At 36.6% G+C, this 16,740-nt stretch overlaps 1 protein-coding gene across 2 annotated transcripts in view; it reads right to left on the bottom strand.

The window, feature by feature from the left end:
* Positions 1-16,740, bottom strand: part of DIAPH3 (diaphanous related formin 3) — a 214,861-nt gene that overhangs the window by 101,850 nt on the left and 96,271 nt on the right. For both annotated transcript variants that reach the window (XM_071570608.1, XM_071570618.1), the window contains 2 exons: positions 7,985-8,224; positions 1,753-1,882 (listed from right to left, as the gene is read on the bottom strand). In XM_071570608.1, coding sequence (XP_071426709.1) covers positions 1,753-1,882; positions 7,985-8,224 — 370 coding nt within the window. The remainder of the gene's footprint in view (positions 1-1,752; positions 1,883-7,984; positions 8,225-16,740) is intronic.

Here is a 16,740-nt window from a genome sequence, read left to right as displayed (position 1 = left end):
TTCATCAGCACACCAGTAAGTTATATGAGACCATGTGTTGAATGTGACTGAACACAAGCACAGATTCACAGACTTCTTTTTTGACTGACCTTTTGGGTAGATCAAGTAAAAATAGCCACTTGATTAAAAATTTACTGTGCAAAAGTTGGTGCATATTAAATGAACTGGCTTCATAAAAACGTACTTTCACAGAAGGACTAAAAGGTTTAAAAAATCTCCATGAGCTACAGTTTCTGTGATCTGCTGCATTTTCCAAAATTCCAGTGCAGCAGGAGCCTTTCAAAAGAGTTTTGCAGCTAGGGAACCACACAGGAACAAACACCAATACACTAAAATCTGCTAAAGATATCCTAAGCCTTTGTATTTTTCATACAGCAAAACTGAAATGCAAAATGTATCTCATAATACACCGAAGTAAATTCAATACATAAACTTGAAAACATGATCGCTGATTTCCATCTTACAACTCACTGAATGAGATCAAAGATTCATCTAGTCATTAGCAGATAGCTAAAAACAGAACAGAAAGCCTGGACTAACTGACAATTTCACTGGCTACTCCAAATGATCAGTGTTTTATATCTAAGAAGATTTCCGGAAGACAGTCAGCAGTGTCGGTCATACAAGATGACTATCTACGCTGAAAATAATCACTTCTATTAAGGAACATTTTAGTTTTTCTGTCTGATATAAAAGATTCAACCACAATACAGACAATAATATAATGGCAATGAAAAAAAAATCAGTGACCAGTCAACACTGCAAATTACGATGAAAATACTAAATTTATATACAGCAGAAACTCTATTACCAGTACAAACAGTTAGATGAAGGGCCTGAAGCATTTGACAGCTATTTAAAAATAAGTGAACTGTTAAGTGGTTATAATGCACCAAGTAAAATTGGAAACTTGAAGAACCAGGACACCAGGAAATGAAGTCTATGTAAGTGACCAGTATCTCAAGTTCTCTATCAGAGGCAGGTTTTTCAAGGCTGTAATTTGTGGCAGAGAGACTGACTGAGGCATAACAGTGAAACTATACAAAGCAACACAGATAAACAGTGATATTTTCCAAACTGATATAAACTAAAAAATTATTGAGACAGCTCATCTGATTTTTTTTCCCTGACAGAGTAGGACAGTGGCATTAATTTCTTACTCAGTGCTTATTCTGTTTACATTACTTAATCTGAGATAAAAAATGGAAAATGCACTCAATTAAGAAATTAATTGCAAAAATCCCAGTGCTGCTTATACTGAGATATTATATACTGTATGACAGAGCAGTAAAAATTTTTCAAGACTTTCAATGCTACTGTTGCACAAAGAACATACATGTAGGGAAGACAAAACTGTTACATGTTTTGAAAAAATAAAATAATATTAAGTGATGGCATGACAGCCTTTCTGCATTTCTTAAGTTAAAGACATTGAGTGATACTCTTACTTTATAAAAGATTGGAAGTTGGAATTAAGTCCTGTTAATATAAAAGAACTTTTAAAAGAAATGTATTTTGGAAAATGATTCTAGAAGATATGCTAGAAGAAATGTAATGGAAAATTCTGTAGTAAATGTTAAGGGGACATACAGTATCTTCAAGACCATTCACAGCAGCTCAAATTACTGATCCATGATACATACAGACTATTAATGTCTATTTTTAAAATATTGTTCGTAAAAAATATGCACAATCTCACATGCAAGATACTCTAATGTATCAAAGCCAGAACTTTTAGTTAGTTACACAAACCTTTACTCGCTTTATCTAAATGCTGAAAATCCTCAACAAAATCCAGGACATCCTGATAGCTTTCTTCACACACTTCTACAAGAAAATGGAGCAATGTTGTTTTCTGATCTGCTGACTTTGTGTCCTTCAGCTAGGAAAAAAAAAGTAAAAACACTGAGAAAAATATAATTTCTGACCTTTTGGATTAATAATATGTAATACTAACTGTGAATCCAAGAAAGGTAAGAAGAGGCAATTTTTTCCAAGAAAACTCTAAGTAATGGGCTGTTTCATTTCCCACCTTGCTAAAAATCCTTAGAAAGATCGCACTAAACATTTTTTATTGCTATTCAATATTTGAGTCCAGTACTCAAAAACAGTACACATATCTCTTTAAAAATGTAATTACTTAAGCAATACAGGAATATTTGCAAAACTGTGACTAAATACATGAAAGGGGGGGGAAATCAGATGTAAATCAGCAAAATCTAACCATACATAATGCACATATCCACTCCATTACATTCTTTGCTTCCTTATGCATGAAATTAAATCTAGTCTAATTATACATACATTTTTTTTTAGGTAGTGGAAGCTACATAACCTCAACCTAAAAAAGTTCTTGTTGTTATCAATACTCTCAATACAGTAAGACTGACTTCAAAAATTCTTAAGCATAAATCTTTCTTTCTGAACCCTTTATACATCTAAAATTATTTTTAAGCCTGACCATTTTAAAACTTGCAGTTACTTGTGTAGAAACACTAACAATTGACAACTGGCAAGCACTTGGCTATACATTGCTGTTGTAGTCTTCCATGTGAGCCATCTGTTTAAATCAAAGAGATTTTCATAAATAGAAAATAACATCACATATGAAAGTGTTTCTTCACTAGTTAAGAACTATTTCTACATAAAACAATTTAGCAGGCAAAGCATACATGCACATAGGCAAAGAAAGCGCAATTAGTAAAGGGCTGCCACAACTGCACAAAGACTTGTACAACATCTGAGTACTGAGGCAACAAAGTCTTTAGCACAGTACTACAACAAGGAATTAAGCTGGAAAATAATGTTAACTTGTTTCAGCTTCAAGACTGTTCTTTAGTTTGGTTAACATGAAAAATACAAGGGATCCTCAAAGTTCAACAGAGTAAGAGTAATCGCAGCAACAAGGCAGGAAAGAAAAATTACCTCCCTTTCCAAAGAGGAGTGAAAACCAGAAACAGAGCTGTATGGGGATTTTTTCCAAATCAGGAACTAAGAGAATGGTCACTCCCAATTTAAATATACATACCCATTTTTTTGTCATGGTTACAAATATTTTATAAAAAGATTTTTTTAATTCAGTCATCACTTAAACAATATTTTAAATTATCCGATTTAAAAACCAAACAATATTGTGAGCTTTTTCTGTGCTTTATGCAAATGAAAATGAAGAATTTTGGATGGTGGCTATCACTGTGGTTGCTATTTCATACTTCACGGTAAAAAGTCAGTGATTATTTTCAAAGATCAAAATTATCTTAATAAATATGATGAGATATACTCTTACAGAATGTGTATGTTTCCTTCAGACAGGTGTATTAATAATAATGTGAGACATAATTTTCAAAATAAACAGAAAATGGAACAACACATCTATATCAAAACTCAAAAATAGATTCTAGAGTCCTTACTGTAAGCAGTGTTACAAAGTAAGTTATTTCTGCTGTATTGGGAATCTCGGTGAAGGATGTCTCAATAACACCACACAGAATTTCTACAATGTTACACTGCTTTAAAATACATGTAGTTAAAAAAAGTTAGTTATAAATACCAACTATGTTATAAACATGCATATAATTTTAATACAGAAGTATTTAATAAATGATTGAGTATTAACATATCAATATGATATCTCTCTTCTGAGAATATGCATGGCTGCTTTCTGATGTAGAAGAACCATTGCAATTCAATTCTACATGAAGCAGGGAAAAAGCAAGATACGGAATTATCTTCTGTAAAGTGGCAAGTCCATAAAGTCTATGTACAGCTGGACACCAATGAAGGAGAGCAAATAAATTGCATATCTTTAAATATTACAGAAACCTTTATCTTTGAAGGACAGAAGTCATGACAAATCTCTTATGTTGTAAGTAAACCCCACTGAAAGCTGCTGTGCAGACAACCAAGCAGTCTGCAATTTCCAGCTTTCTAGTTTTGGGCCTTGGAGGAATATGGTTTGGGTGGGTTTTTTCCTGTTTTACTATTATTATTTTTAATAGTTAAACCAGTTTACTATTCTCAGAACAGAGCAGATTATGCATCAACCAAGACACTACACATTGTTAAGAAAATCCCAAAAATTACACATATATAGTTTTACCTCTGTGTTTCCAGACAAAGTGATCTGCCTGTGTAAAAGACAATTTCATAACCAGAGAAGGCTTGGCACTCACGGACTCCCTAAATGAGGCCACAATTGGATGAGGTAAGTTAGGAATTCGAGACTAGTACCCTGATACACACAACCTTCAAAAGTAAAAGTAGTTGACTGAGGTTGCATTTGTCCTGGGATATCTAGTGACAGAGATCTGAAATCTTACAGATGAACGCTAAGGTGGTTAGACTTGGTGGCCATAGTTGCTCTGCCTTCCAGCAAAGTCCATAATATTTGGTTGTGTGGGGCTTCTTTGTTGTTTCGTGGTTTTGTTTGTTTTTTTTTTTCTTGTAATAGAACAGTTTGGTTTGGAAGGCACCTTTAAAGATTATTTAGTCGAACCCCCCCGGCCATAGGCACTCACATACAGCAACCATTAAAATTGCATTATCTTCTCCCCAAAAAGAGTTTCTAAGCCCCATGGTTTGCTGTTTGCAACCTAGTGTGAAGTGATGCCAAATCACATAGAAACAAAATCTTTGTCATCAGAATGTCATTTTTTTACTTGCACATTTCCTATGTAAATGAAGCATATGAAACTATATGTTTATATAAAAATTATTTAAGTCCTAAAAAGAGTAAACCAGTCTCAGCACTTCTAATCATACAATATGACATTTTGATAATAGGGAGCAAATGACCTTTCTTTGTTGGTCTTTAAAGCTTTTATCTACTTCACCTACAGACTATTGGTAGTGATCAGCATTTCTCTTGAGCATAAGCTTGAAAAGTTCTACACGTTACTATCATCTGGATTCTCACCAGTCAGTCTATGTATTTTCTGCAGTAATTTAGACAAGACTTCACTTAAGAACTTATAAGGACCAAGTAAGCAGTAGATAATCAACATCTTCATAATACAGAGAAGGTACACTAAAAGAAATTTTTTCCCTCTCTAAAGAATGTTATAAGCTCCTGTAAAGTGAAATAATCTGTAAGCATGCAAATCTAAACAACTGAGGCTGCCCTGAGCTGGAGGACCATGACTGTGAGAATGACCTACTCCCAGTCGATCCTGAAATTGCACAGGATCTGTTGGTCCAGTTGGATCCCTACACAGCTATGGGGCCTAATTGCATTCATACCAGAATCCTCAGAGAGCTGGCCGATGTCATTGCAAAGCCTCCCTTAATGACTCTTGAGTGGTCTTGGGAATCCAGAGAGACCCCAGCTCACTGGAGGCTGGTGAACATTGTCCTCATTTTCAAGAAGTGCAAGAAGAAGAACTAGAAACTACACCCCTTCAGTGCCCAGTAAAGTTATGGAAAAGGTTATTCTGTGAGGTATTGAAAAACACTTGGATGACAATGCAGTCATTGGTCACAGTCAGCACGGCTTAATAAGGGGAAAGTCAGGCTTGTCAAAGTCAATTTCCTTCTGTGACAGGGTAACCCACCTAGCTGATCAAGGAAAGCCAGTACATGTAACTTTTTTTACTTCAGCAAAGCTCTGGATACTGTCTCTCACAGTATCCTTCTGCACACAATGTCCAGCACACAGATGGATAACCATGTTATGCAATGGGTAAGCAACTTGCTCACAGGTCAGGCACAAAGGATTACAGTGAATGGGTTAACATCACACTAGTGACTTGTCACTAGGGGGTTTCTGCAGGTCTCCATCCTTGGCCCAGTTCTCTTCAACATCTTCAGTAATGACCAGGACTCAAAGGAATACTAAGCAAGTCTGTCAACGGCACTAAATTGGAAGGAGCTGTTGAATCCCTTGAGGGCAGAGAGGCACTGTAGAGAGACCGTGACAAAGCAGAGAGATGGGCAATCACCAGCCATGTGAAGTTCAACATGGGAAAGTGCCAGATTCTGCACCTGGGGTGGGGAAACTCTGGTTGTGTGTTTAGGCTAGGGAAGGAGATGATGGAAAGCAGTGCTGCAGAAAGGGACTCAAGGGTACCCTGGCAGCCAGGAGGGCCAGCTGTGTCCTGGGGGTCATCAGGCAATGCATTGCCAGCTGGTCAAGGGAGGGGATTGTTCTGCTCTGCTCTGCACTGGTGTGAGCTCACCTTAAATATTGTGTACAGCTTTTGGGCACCACAATATAAGAAATATATTAAGTTCTTAGAGAGTGTCCCAAGGAGGGCAACGGAGATGGCGGCCTTGAGGGGAAGCCGTATGAGGAGTGGCTGAGGGCATTTTGTTTATTCAGCCTGGAGAAGAGGAGACTGAGGGGAGACTTCATTGCAGTTAGAACTTTCTTTGTGAGGGGAAGAGAAGGGACAGGCACTGATCTCTTCACACTCATGACCAGTGACAGGACTCAAGGAAACTGTGTGAGGCTGAGTTGGGGGATGTTTAGGCTGGATATCAGGAAAAGACTCTTCATCCAAAGGGTGGTTGGGCACCAAGCTCCTCAGGGAAGTGGTCATAGCATCAAATCTGATAGTTCAAAAAGTGCTTGGCCAACGTTTTCAGGTGCATGGTGTGATTCTTGGGATGTCCTGTGCAGGGCCAGGAGATGTACTTGTTGATCCTGATGGGGGCCTTCCAACTCAGTATATTCTATGATTCTTTTTAAACTATAAGATCCTAGATTATCAAGTGTATTATTTAATGACAGAGTGCTGCAGAGTAAGTCAGGACTTGGAGCCTTTTTTCTGAAATTCTGCCTAGCCATGTACTCCCTACTTTCATGATCTACACACATCAGTTCTCTTTCCTATGTGTAATACTCCACAACTACCTTCAAAATTTTCATATTCTACCTCTTAATAAATTATTCCTCCAAGATAAATTTTGACTTTTGATCCTGCTCTGCAAAGTGCTTGTAAAAATTACCTTCACATTGTTTTCCTAAGCATATTTCTTTTTTGCTTGCGTAGTGCATTAAAAATACAGAGAAGAGAAACAGACCTATGGCAAATTCTTGTAAAATCATACCTAAGAAGGAATGCACCTAACTAGAGAGAGAACCTTTAGCACCTTCTTTCTGAATATGTTTCTCAACAAATTGTACATTTAACTCAATAACTTTAACTACAATATATTTGTCTAGGCAGATGACCCATGTATAATGTTAACTTTAGACTAGGGAAAGTATGTAAGTTCTTCTCTATGAATGTCATAGGTATCACATCCAACACTCAAGAAGTTAATATATTGTATTTCCTTTTGCTCAAAAAATAAAGAAACAGAAATACAAAGAGTACAAACTTCCAAATAATTCCTTTCTCCTAAGAACTATTACATATATGTGTGCTCTCTGTAGATTTTTGCAGTAATTCCCCAGAGGACACAGGAAAAAAATAACAACAGTAAATATGGGGAAGGTAATTAGGATTAGAATGAGTTATAAATTAACATTCAGAAAAGTACAGATACCTTCTTGTATACACCTTATACAAAAGTTGAAAGAGTGAAAATTTGAGAAAAACTAGAAGAAACAAGGAATTGATGAAACTGAGCAACAAAAGAAGAGAATCACTAGGAGAAAACATTTGTCCAAGAGAAAACATAATTGTATTAAAATATATTAAAATGTGATAGACATCTTAGAAGTGCTCAGACAAGTTAAAAGTACAACACTACTATGATCACAGAGATGTGGTCTTTTCACAGTCTTATTTACTTTGATCTTGTTTTTTTCACTATTCCCTCAAAATAGAATGATCTAAAAGTTTAAATGCAAGTCCATCTCAAGATGACTATTCATGGATTACTTGTATTGTTCAAGTCATCAACTAATGCTAATAATTACAAAATATAAAAATCAAATAATTAACTGCAGGAAAAACACCAAAACCAAGTATTTAAGTAGCATAATAAAAACAAATGAAAAAGTGAATGTAATACTTAACATGGACATTTCAAAACTCACTTTACATAGGGAGCTGAGATTATATCCAAACGTCTGTGCATTCCGAGAACCCGCATTCATGTAGTTTCCCATTAACAACACTAGTTCCAGCAGCTTGCTAAAGCTTTTACTCTTCTTTATCTCTTCACAGGCAGCACTGACAGCCATGATGTCAGGTCTGATGTTGTTCACCTGCTCCTCAAACTGAAGCTTAAAAAGAATAGCACTGAGCCGTGGCCGTAGTCTCTTCACGTTGCTCATCTGATTGAAAAGAAAAACAGGAGATTTCCTTTAAAATTCATGGTACGCTTTGGCTCTGTACAAATGCATACAATCTGAAATGATTTATTGGCATGACAGGCTTGAAGAAGCAATATATCTGCTATAACTGATAGCAAATGAATGAGTGAATGAGAGACACTTGGGTAAGCAACTGAAATCCCATCTTGTGGTTAATAGGAATTGCCCCCATCCTTTCCAAATAACTAGTATGTGTAAGCAATAAAAGATAAAGTGTCATCATATATCACATCTGTCAACTCATACACCAAATCCTATAAAACTAATCCCTGTTTATGACCCAGTAGTTGCAAAGAAATGAAAGTAGTTCACAAATTTTGTATAACTCAGGATGTACCAAAACAAGGCAAATTTCATTTTCTGGTGCAAATATTTGAAAGCTGATTTCAATAAGATCTTATTATAAACTTGCAGGAAAATAACAGTTTTGAAAAATCTCAGCTATGAAACACTTAATATAGCATACACTAATATATACCAATATTCATACCCCACTACACTCCAGTATACTAACCTAATACAGTTAATTAGGTACAGCAGAATGCTCCCAGGAAAACAGTACCTTCTGTAGATCAGATGCAAAAGACTTGGCCTTTTGTATGGTTTACTGGTTGTGCATTTTCAACAGAAGTTTCAATCTTCTTATATATGAAGTCACTGAATTATAACTCCAGACATACTTTGCACATTTTTTACTACATCCACACTAGAAACACTATTCTCAAATTCTTCTAGAAGCTACTTATCTCATTTTTTCCTATTCCTATTTTCCCATCAATTTCATGAATTCCATAAGATCTCCTTCCCCATAGTTGTCACAAGGCAAGGTTCAAGACAATAATTCCTTGACAATTCCTGAAATCCTAAATTAATTTTGTTTTCCTTTTTTTTTCCTCGATAAAGAACACATTATGGTTTCCAGCTAGCAGTACTTCTCAATGCAAGAAAAGAAGCAATAATATTGGTACTTGTCCTACAAAGTACTAGGTTTCATATAGCAGCCTTAAACTTTTGCCTTTAAATTGGAAATATCCCACTCCAAACCACAGTGATAACTAAGGTTTTACAGAATATTTCCCAACCCTGATGTAATCAGTGCAATGTTCCTAAGTCATATGGTACTGATCATCCCAACACAAACTCAGGGAAAAGGATAATGGAGACACTCCATTCATTTTCAATATAAAGTGAAACTGAAGGCTGTCTAATCCAGAGGATATGATATAGAAGCAGATGAGTCTGGGATTTACAGTTTAGGTTTTACTCGACAGTAGAAGAAAATACAATCAGGTAAAGTTAACATTTAATGTTATTAAGCCACTTCAGAAATGCTTGCCTAGTCATGCAACCCCACCAGATAACATCCCATTGAAGTAAATATACCATTTGCATTTTAGTTCAGATAAGAAATCTTGATGTAAAATAAGTAATCCTTTCCACTAACCATACTTTGGTTTTTTTCACAGAGCAGACCACACAAAACAGGGTGTCTTTCAGATAAACTAGGTTGAAAATCAACCACAGTGGTTGCGCTTTAGTCCACAGGCTACCTCCAGCCTGGTTCTAAAGTAAAATGTACAGTTTGAACATTATTAACTCAGTACCAACTGCAGGCAGATATTCCATTCTTATTATACATGAAATAGCATCCAACAAGTGTGGTAAAATTCTTACTTATGAACGGATAAGCAAGAATAGTGGGACTTGAATTTGAATAGGCCATTTCACAGTGAAATATAAGCAAAAATATCTATACACATAAAATTAATATAGTACTCTTAGAACTTTACACCTAATTTAAGAATATCTAGCTAAAGGAATATTAAGGCAAGTGTCATGAAGTCATTCTCCCAGCTCCTTCAGGAAGAATCACTTTTAACTCCTTTTCTTCAAATCTTACTAGATTTGTACATGTATTACTACTTCTCAGCACACTGAGAACAGCATTCTACATTTTAATTTAGTTCCCCGGTTAGTCAGGAAAAATTTGAAACTACACTAGAAAAAGCCCACAAAGCGCCATTGAATTATCCAGATTTTTAACATTTGTCCCTACTCTGGGTGCAATAGAGATGATTCATTAATACTAAACCACAGAAACTAACAAGCAGTATACGTTGCATTGATTTTAAATGGTACCAAGCTCAAGATACTACAAAATCAATAGAAGATGCATCATCCATTGACACTTGGCTTTTCACAGGCAGATCCTTGAAACTGAAATAATCAGGTATGTTAGACCACAAAGATGTGTTGCACAAACATAAGCATGCATATATGCATAAAAGTTTTTCAGAACCAATTGAACTACAATAAATTAAGATGTCCTGTATATAAGCATGTAATTCTTAAGGATGAATGCAGAAATAAGTACTTTAAAAAATTAGAAACCGGAACACATGGTCAGAAGCACTACTGAAATGCCACTGGTGGCTACTCTTATTATTCTTATTCAAAATGCTCTGAAATCCATACACAATGCATGTTGTTGGTCCTATTTGTTTACCTGTTTGCCAAATCAATAATTGAGAAGGTAAGAGATGGAGAGTTCTCTTAGTAACATATGGCTTTCTTTGTGATATGTAGTCTATAACTGTATTCAAACTGTAAAATTCATACACCTTACCACAAGAGATCCTAAGAATTTAAGTGTTGCAATGCTGACAGGCTTATGTTAACACCCTAGACTTTTCTATAATCAGCATAAAGGATGTAAGTCTACTTAGGTTTTTATAGTGGAATCCTGAAAACATACAATCCAAGTAACTATAACGGGAAGTTGAAGTAGAAACTTAGACATGCCACAGAACTCAGTGTATGGGTAATGAATTGTTCTATTTTTCCAGTAATATTCTACAAGAATGATCTCACTATGTGAAAGTCCAAATGGGAACTGACACATTGTTATGGGTTTAGGCAGGTGGGCCTAAACTTAGGTTTTGAAGTTCAGCTAGGCCTAGGATTGTCAGCTGATTTAAGCTGGGCTGAGCTAGCTAACAGCTGACTTCTTCCAGCCAGTAATATTGTATTCCATACCATACTACATCATCTCAAAGGGTGTAAAATCCAGTGTGTGGGAGTGGCTTGGTTAGTTCCATCATGGCTGCACTAAGAGGAGGACATCTAGCAGCTCCTCTACTATGCTAGGCCCTGCTCCTGTTGCCTGTGCTTGCATTTTGTTTGCATTCAGGGAAGTAGAAATATTTTGTTGTTATACTTTCTCTTTCTTGCTGAGTGTCTTTTGGAGTGCTTATGAATTTAGAGTAATGGGCTTTGTATTAATTGGGGAGTGGGGAGTTATTCCTTGTTATATATATGTAACTTGTGTAAGTGTGTGCTATATTGTGGTTTTCTCTTATTTTTCTCTTTTCTGTATAAATACAAGTAGTTAGTTTCAGCATAAACCTGGTTTGAGGTCTTTTTTTTCCTCTCCCTCTTCTTTTTTTCCCTTGGCTGGTTGGGGGGAGGAGGAACCCTCTTCACTCTGTCCTGGACAGTTGGCATTTTGCCAGCTCAACCCAGGACACACAAGAATTGAGCTACCCAGTAGTAGTTCTCACAGATCTTACACCCAACAGTAAAGACGGCTTTTTCTCTCAAATACAGCATAAATCAGAAGACAACTAAAAGAGTGTACAATCTGAGTTCTTTGTTGGTGTCAAATAAAGGAACAGGTCTCAGAAGTTACACTGACACTACATTTTGATCACTGAAGAGGATTCATTCCTGTCACAAGCTCATAGAGAAAAACACTGCAAGGGCTTCAGTTTCGTACCTTCCTTAAAAGCATCAACAGTGCTGAGGCTGTCAGACCACCTGAAAGTGTTCACATCCAAAAAGTAAAGTATCAGTTACAGCCAAGATGACTAAAGAGAGTAAACTGGAACGGCAACCCCTGTGAAGAATGTATGGCTTTCACCACTGCAGCATCAGTGAACCCCACAGAGTGTGTAGCTAAAAATTCCTGTGAATTCCTGATTCTTTTATTTAGACTCAGGCATTTGAAAGCAGGAAAAAAGCTTCAAATAAGGAAGGACTGATACCTTAACAGACGTTTTATCATGTTTAAAGAAGATAAAAGAACATCCTGCTCAGTTTGAAATGGACAGCCAACATAGTTAAATCTTAGTGAAGACCAGCAGCATTCTGGAAAGATCAAACATTACTTCAGTGTATGGGAAGTCAACTCACAACACAAGAACAGTATTTTTGTTGAGATGTTTTTATGGCTTCATGGAAATAGTACATCTTTCTTCACATTTGACACACAGTTTTTCCTCAAATAAATGACAATAAAGTGAGCAACTGTCAACTCAAAATTACTTATGAGAAATCAAAAAACCTCTCTATATATAAACACACGCACATACATATATATATACATGCAAGCAATAGAATTCATGACTTTTCAGCCATATTTGCAGTGACAGAGGGCATGTCCTGCTACTCTGTTTCTTCAAGTTGAATTATAAACAGCTTAAATTTGCAATACTAAGTTTCTTGCAAATCCAAGAGTTTTCTAAAGGATATTCAGGTCAGAAGAGAAGGGAATGTATTTTAAGTGACACAGGGACAACACCTATCAGTAACCTCCTAGATACACACAGGCAGCCTTCCCTTGACTTGTGGATGACAGTGCACTGATACACAGTGCAGAAAATCCCTGGTACTATTTTCGATCGCATTATGTTCAACAAAGATGGACCAGCAGTGAACAGATCTCAGAATTCCAATAGGGTCTACAACACAGCTGTCAAAATATGCTGAGTTTACAGTCTTCATGCTGAAATTCACAGAAAGGTATGTTCTACAACAAAAAGAAAGTGGTCCTTTTTTTTGCCTTATCCAAAAAATACAATTAGATGTCCTGACATCTTGATCAGTATGGAATGCAGAGACAGCTTTCGTTTCTTCAAGTTAAATCCAGACAATGATATTTTCCTAAAAAGGAATCATCCAGGATGGGGAGAGTCTAAATTTCCCAAATTCTTCTATTTTTAGCAGGCCTAACAGATGTCTGAAAGGCTATTTTCATTAAAAGACACATATGGAGCAGATGCCACTAAACTGAAAAGTTTTCCTCATGGGAAACCAACTCAGAAGTTTAATATAGGTAAAACCTCCAATTCACACAGACAGTAAAAATAAAGACATTTATATCAGAAATCAAGGGCAGATATCATTGAGGAACTTAAAATCAAACAATATATCAAACCAAGTGGAGAAAAGTTTCTAAAAGTAAATCAGATCTAACTGTATTCCAGATGGAAAAATGGGATCAGCTTAATTAAAAAATAAATGCCTCATTTTCTGTCTGGCTACTACCAAGAATCCACCTCCTAATGAAAACAAAGTCTACAGCATGGAGTGTTCCAAAATACAGACTATGAAGATACAGACACATGATGAAGGTCTGGATTGGAATGTTTGAAAATCATGACAGTAGGCTTTGTATTTTTCATCAGGTCAAAACATCATAACAACTGCCACATAAAAGTGGAATTTGATGTTACATAGCTATTTAACCAGTGCTAACAGACCAGCTGATTATGGCATCTTTGATGTGACAAACATGAGCCATTTCAAAAAAGCTCAGGCCTCCAGCACATTCCTATCTAGTATCACCTTCTCTACTGACCAACAAGGTGTATCCCAGTTAATTTCCCAAGCAGGAAGGTATGTGTCTATGATGACGACAGTACTGGCAAGGAAAAAGCATTCCACCGTAGATCTTCTGTAGTTCTGTCAACAGTGAATTCAGAAATGACTGGGGAATTTTATGTGTATGGTTATTTAGGATACTTGGAACCACAGATAGTCTGTGGTAAAAACAGTCTGACATGAAATGTCACATAAGTGAATGTTGTGGAAGACAGCTTGCTTATCTTGGAGAAAGTTCCTCATTACTACAAAATGATCACAAGGAAAGCAAGTCCTAAAGGACTTGGGCTATTTTAAGCTCTAGGGATTTAAGAAGTACTAACCCAAGATTCTTTAAGCACAGCTGCCCTACACTAGCCAGTCATTTGGACACCTCACTCGACTTAGGCCACTCAGTTCTGCAAAACCCTCAAAAGCTGCTGAGAGTCAAAATGGCAGGATTATGTACTGATCATGGTCCTTACTCAACACATCAGTGTTTTCCTTATTATGTTTAAAGCACAACATGAACAGTAGAGAGTAGCTTATATCACTAGTGAAGGAAAAAAACATCAAATCAGATTCAGGACAGGCTCTTGAGACATTTACAGGAATCTGCAAAGTGAATGGCTGAAGGCAAAAGATGGGAACTCTTCAGAGAAACAACCTTCCTGATCTGAAGCTGCAGAGCTATCTGCCAAGAAGAAAACTGAGCTAGCCTATGTATGTGCTAGAACAAATAACAACCATGCACTTCCAGCTATCTGAATTAACATCAGACAACAGTAAGACAAAAATTTTTAAACTGTTCTTTAGATTAACTACCCAAAATAGCTTTACTGGAACTAAACAAGGATAAGAGCAAGCCCTGCTGGTACTGAAGGATTTACAGGAGCGCTGCTCTATAATTTGGCATCACAATCTTTCAGTGACACACAGAAAATAACATAACCCAATCCAATCCAGAGCAATCCAATGGCAATTGCAAACAGTCAGATCATGATGGCCACTTTCACAAGATATTTCTGAAGTTTGGTTCTCCACCATTATACAGGTTCAGGGTTTAAACTGTATCAATGTTACAGGAGTTAAGGGCGTTCTCCTTTTAAACAACTTCAGTAACTTGACTGCATACAGATTTTTTAACTCTCAGGGATGGTATATAATAGAAAGTTAATCTCTCGTAACACTCCTGGAAAGGCTGTGTTCTCTCACAGAGAACACTGACAAGGCAGAGGAGCAGATAAACATGACATCTAGAAGACAAAGGAGATAAGGTTTACAGACAGAAATTAGCACAATCAACAGCTCACAGCCCAGTTGCACCTTAACATGCCAGAATTTGAAACAAACCAAAATGTCCCTAAGTATGGCTGTATCCAAACTTTAACTATTACAGAAAGGCAGAGTTACACCTCTGCAGAAATAGTGATAGTATATTTTCCAGACAACAGTGAAAAAACATTAATACATTTTGAGTTATCCTCAGTGAGGACATACAGGTGAAACCATCAGTTGAATATGGAATTGATGAATTTAAGTGGGTGCTGAATTATTTAAGACAAACTAGCCTTCATCAGGTCTCACTCTAATCTTCAATTTACTCTAGTGAAATCTTTTCCTTTGGTACAAATTCATTAAAAACACATCCATCAACGAACAAGCTGTGAAGACACATGAGCATTTCTTGCCAAATTCTATTTGGGTTAGCTATCAGTGTATTTCACAAGGCCTGAGCATTAATTATTTCTGAAACAATTTTATATTTCAGTAAATATAAGTGATCAAGGAGAAGTGTCTTTTTTTTCACTACCAGGCAATATGGGAACATCTTTCCAAATGCCTCAAATTACAAGAAAAGAAAAAAAGCAGGAGCTATCATGTGGATCTTGAAATAGTATTCTCAGGTATGGGACTGCTAGTACACTTGCCTAAATGCAAGGTCAAATGTCTACTAATAGCATCTTGTCAAGTATTAGCAAATTTTTACATCAGAAGTATTTATAAAGAATGTCAATATTTTTTTAAACAGAATTGCATTTATGAATATCAAACTAGAGAATAAATTTAATATGGTCCAGGATCATTTTACACTACTAAGGATTACAGGCACTGATGAGTCTACAGAAAATCATGGAAGAGTTTGAGTTGGAAGGGACCTTAGAGATCATCACATTTTAACCTCCCTGCCATGGGCAGGGACACCTTCCACTAGAACAGGTTGCTGAAAGCCCCAACCAACCTGGTTTTGGACACTTCCAGGAATGGGACATCCACAAATTCTCTGGGCAACCCCTTCCTGTTGTGTCATGCTGGAATACACTACTGGATTCAGCTCCATCCATGTAGCATTATCGAATCTGAACTAGTTTTTTGAATGATTCCTGGTGCAACAAGCAGCTAGCATATGAAGTCTTAGCATTGCCTTGTAGGCAAGAGAGGGAGGAGAGATAGATGTGTGTTGCTGGAGAGTTGGAGAATTACAGTTATGTAACAGTCTAGCTGGAACAGCAAGAAAGCCTAGCCTACCCTAACAGCATGTGATTCTCTAAATAATTATATTTTGAATATTATGACACATCTAAATAAACTGCATCCCCAAATTACTTGAGAAGGGTGGGGGCAAAGGTCTGGAGCCACCTGATATGTGACCAAACATTGCCATGCACCTCTGTGACTGCAAAAATGCCCTGAGATATCAGACCTAGAGGCATAGGGACGCCTGCTAGACATTCAAGTTCTGAACACCTGGAACAACACACTTGTACCTAATTTCCCTATATATTCCCTATATATTCCCTAATATATTTAACAGTGATATGGGAACAGTTCACCAA

The sequence above is a fragment of the Pithys albifrons genome, chromosome 1 (assembly GCF_047495875.1).
Source record: "Pithys albifrons albifrons isolate INPA30051 chromosome 1, PitAlb_v1, whole genome shotgun sequence".
Classification (NCBI taxonomy): Eukaryota; Metazoa; Chordata; class Aves; order Passeriformes; family Thamnophilidae; genus Pithys; species Pithys albifrons.
Note: the sequence above shows the minus strand (reverse complement) of the source record. Positions and strands in the feature narration are given on the sequence as shown.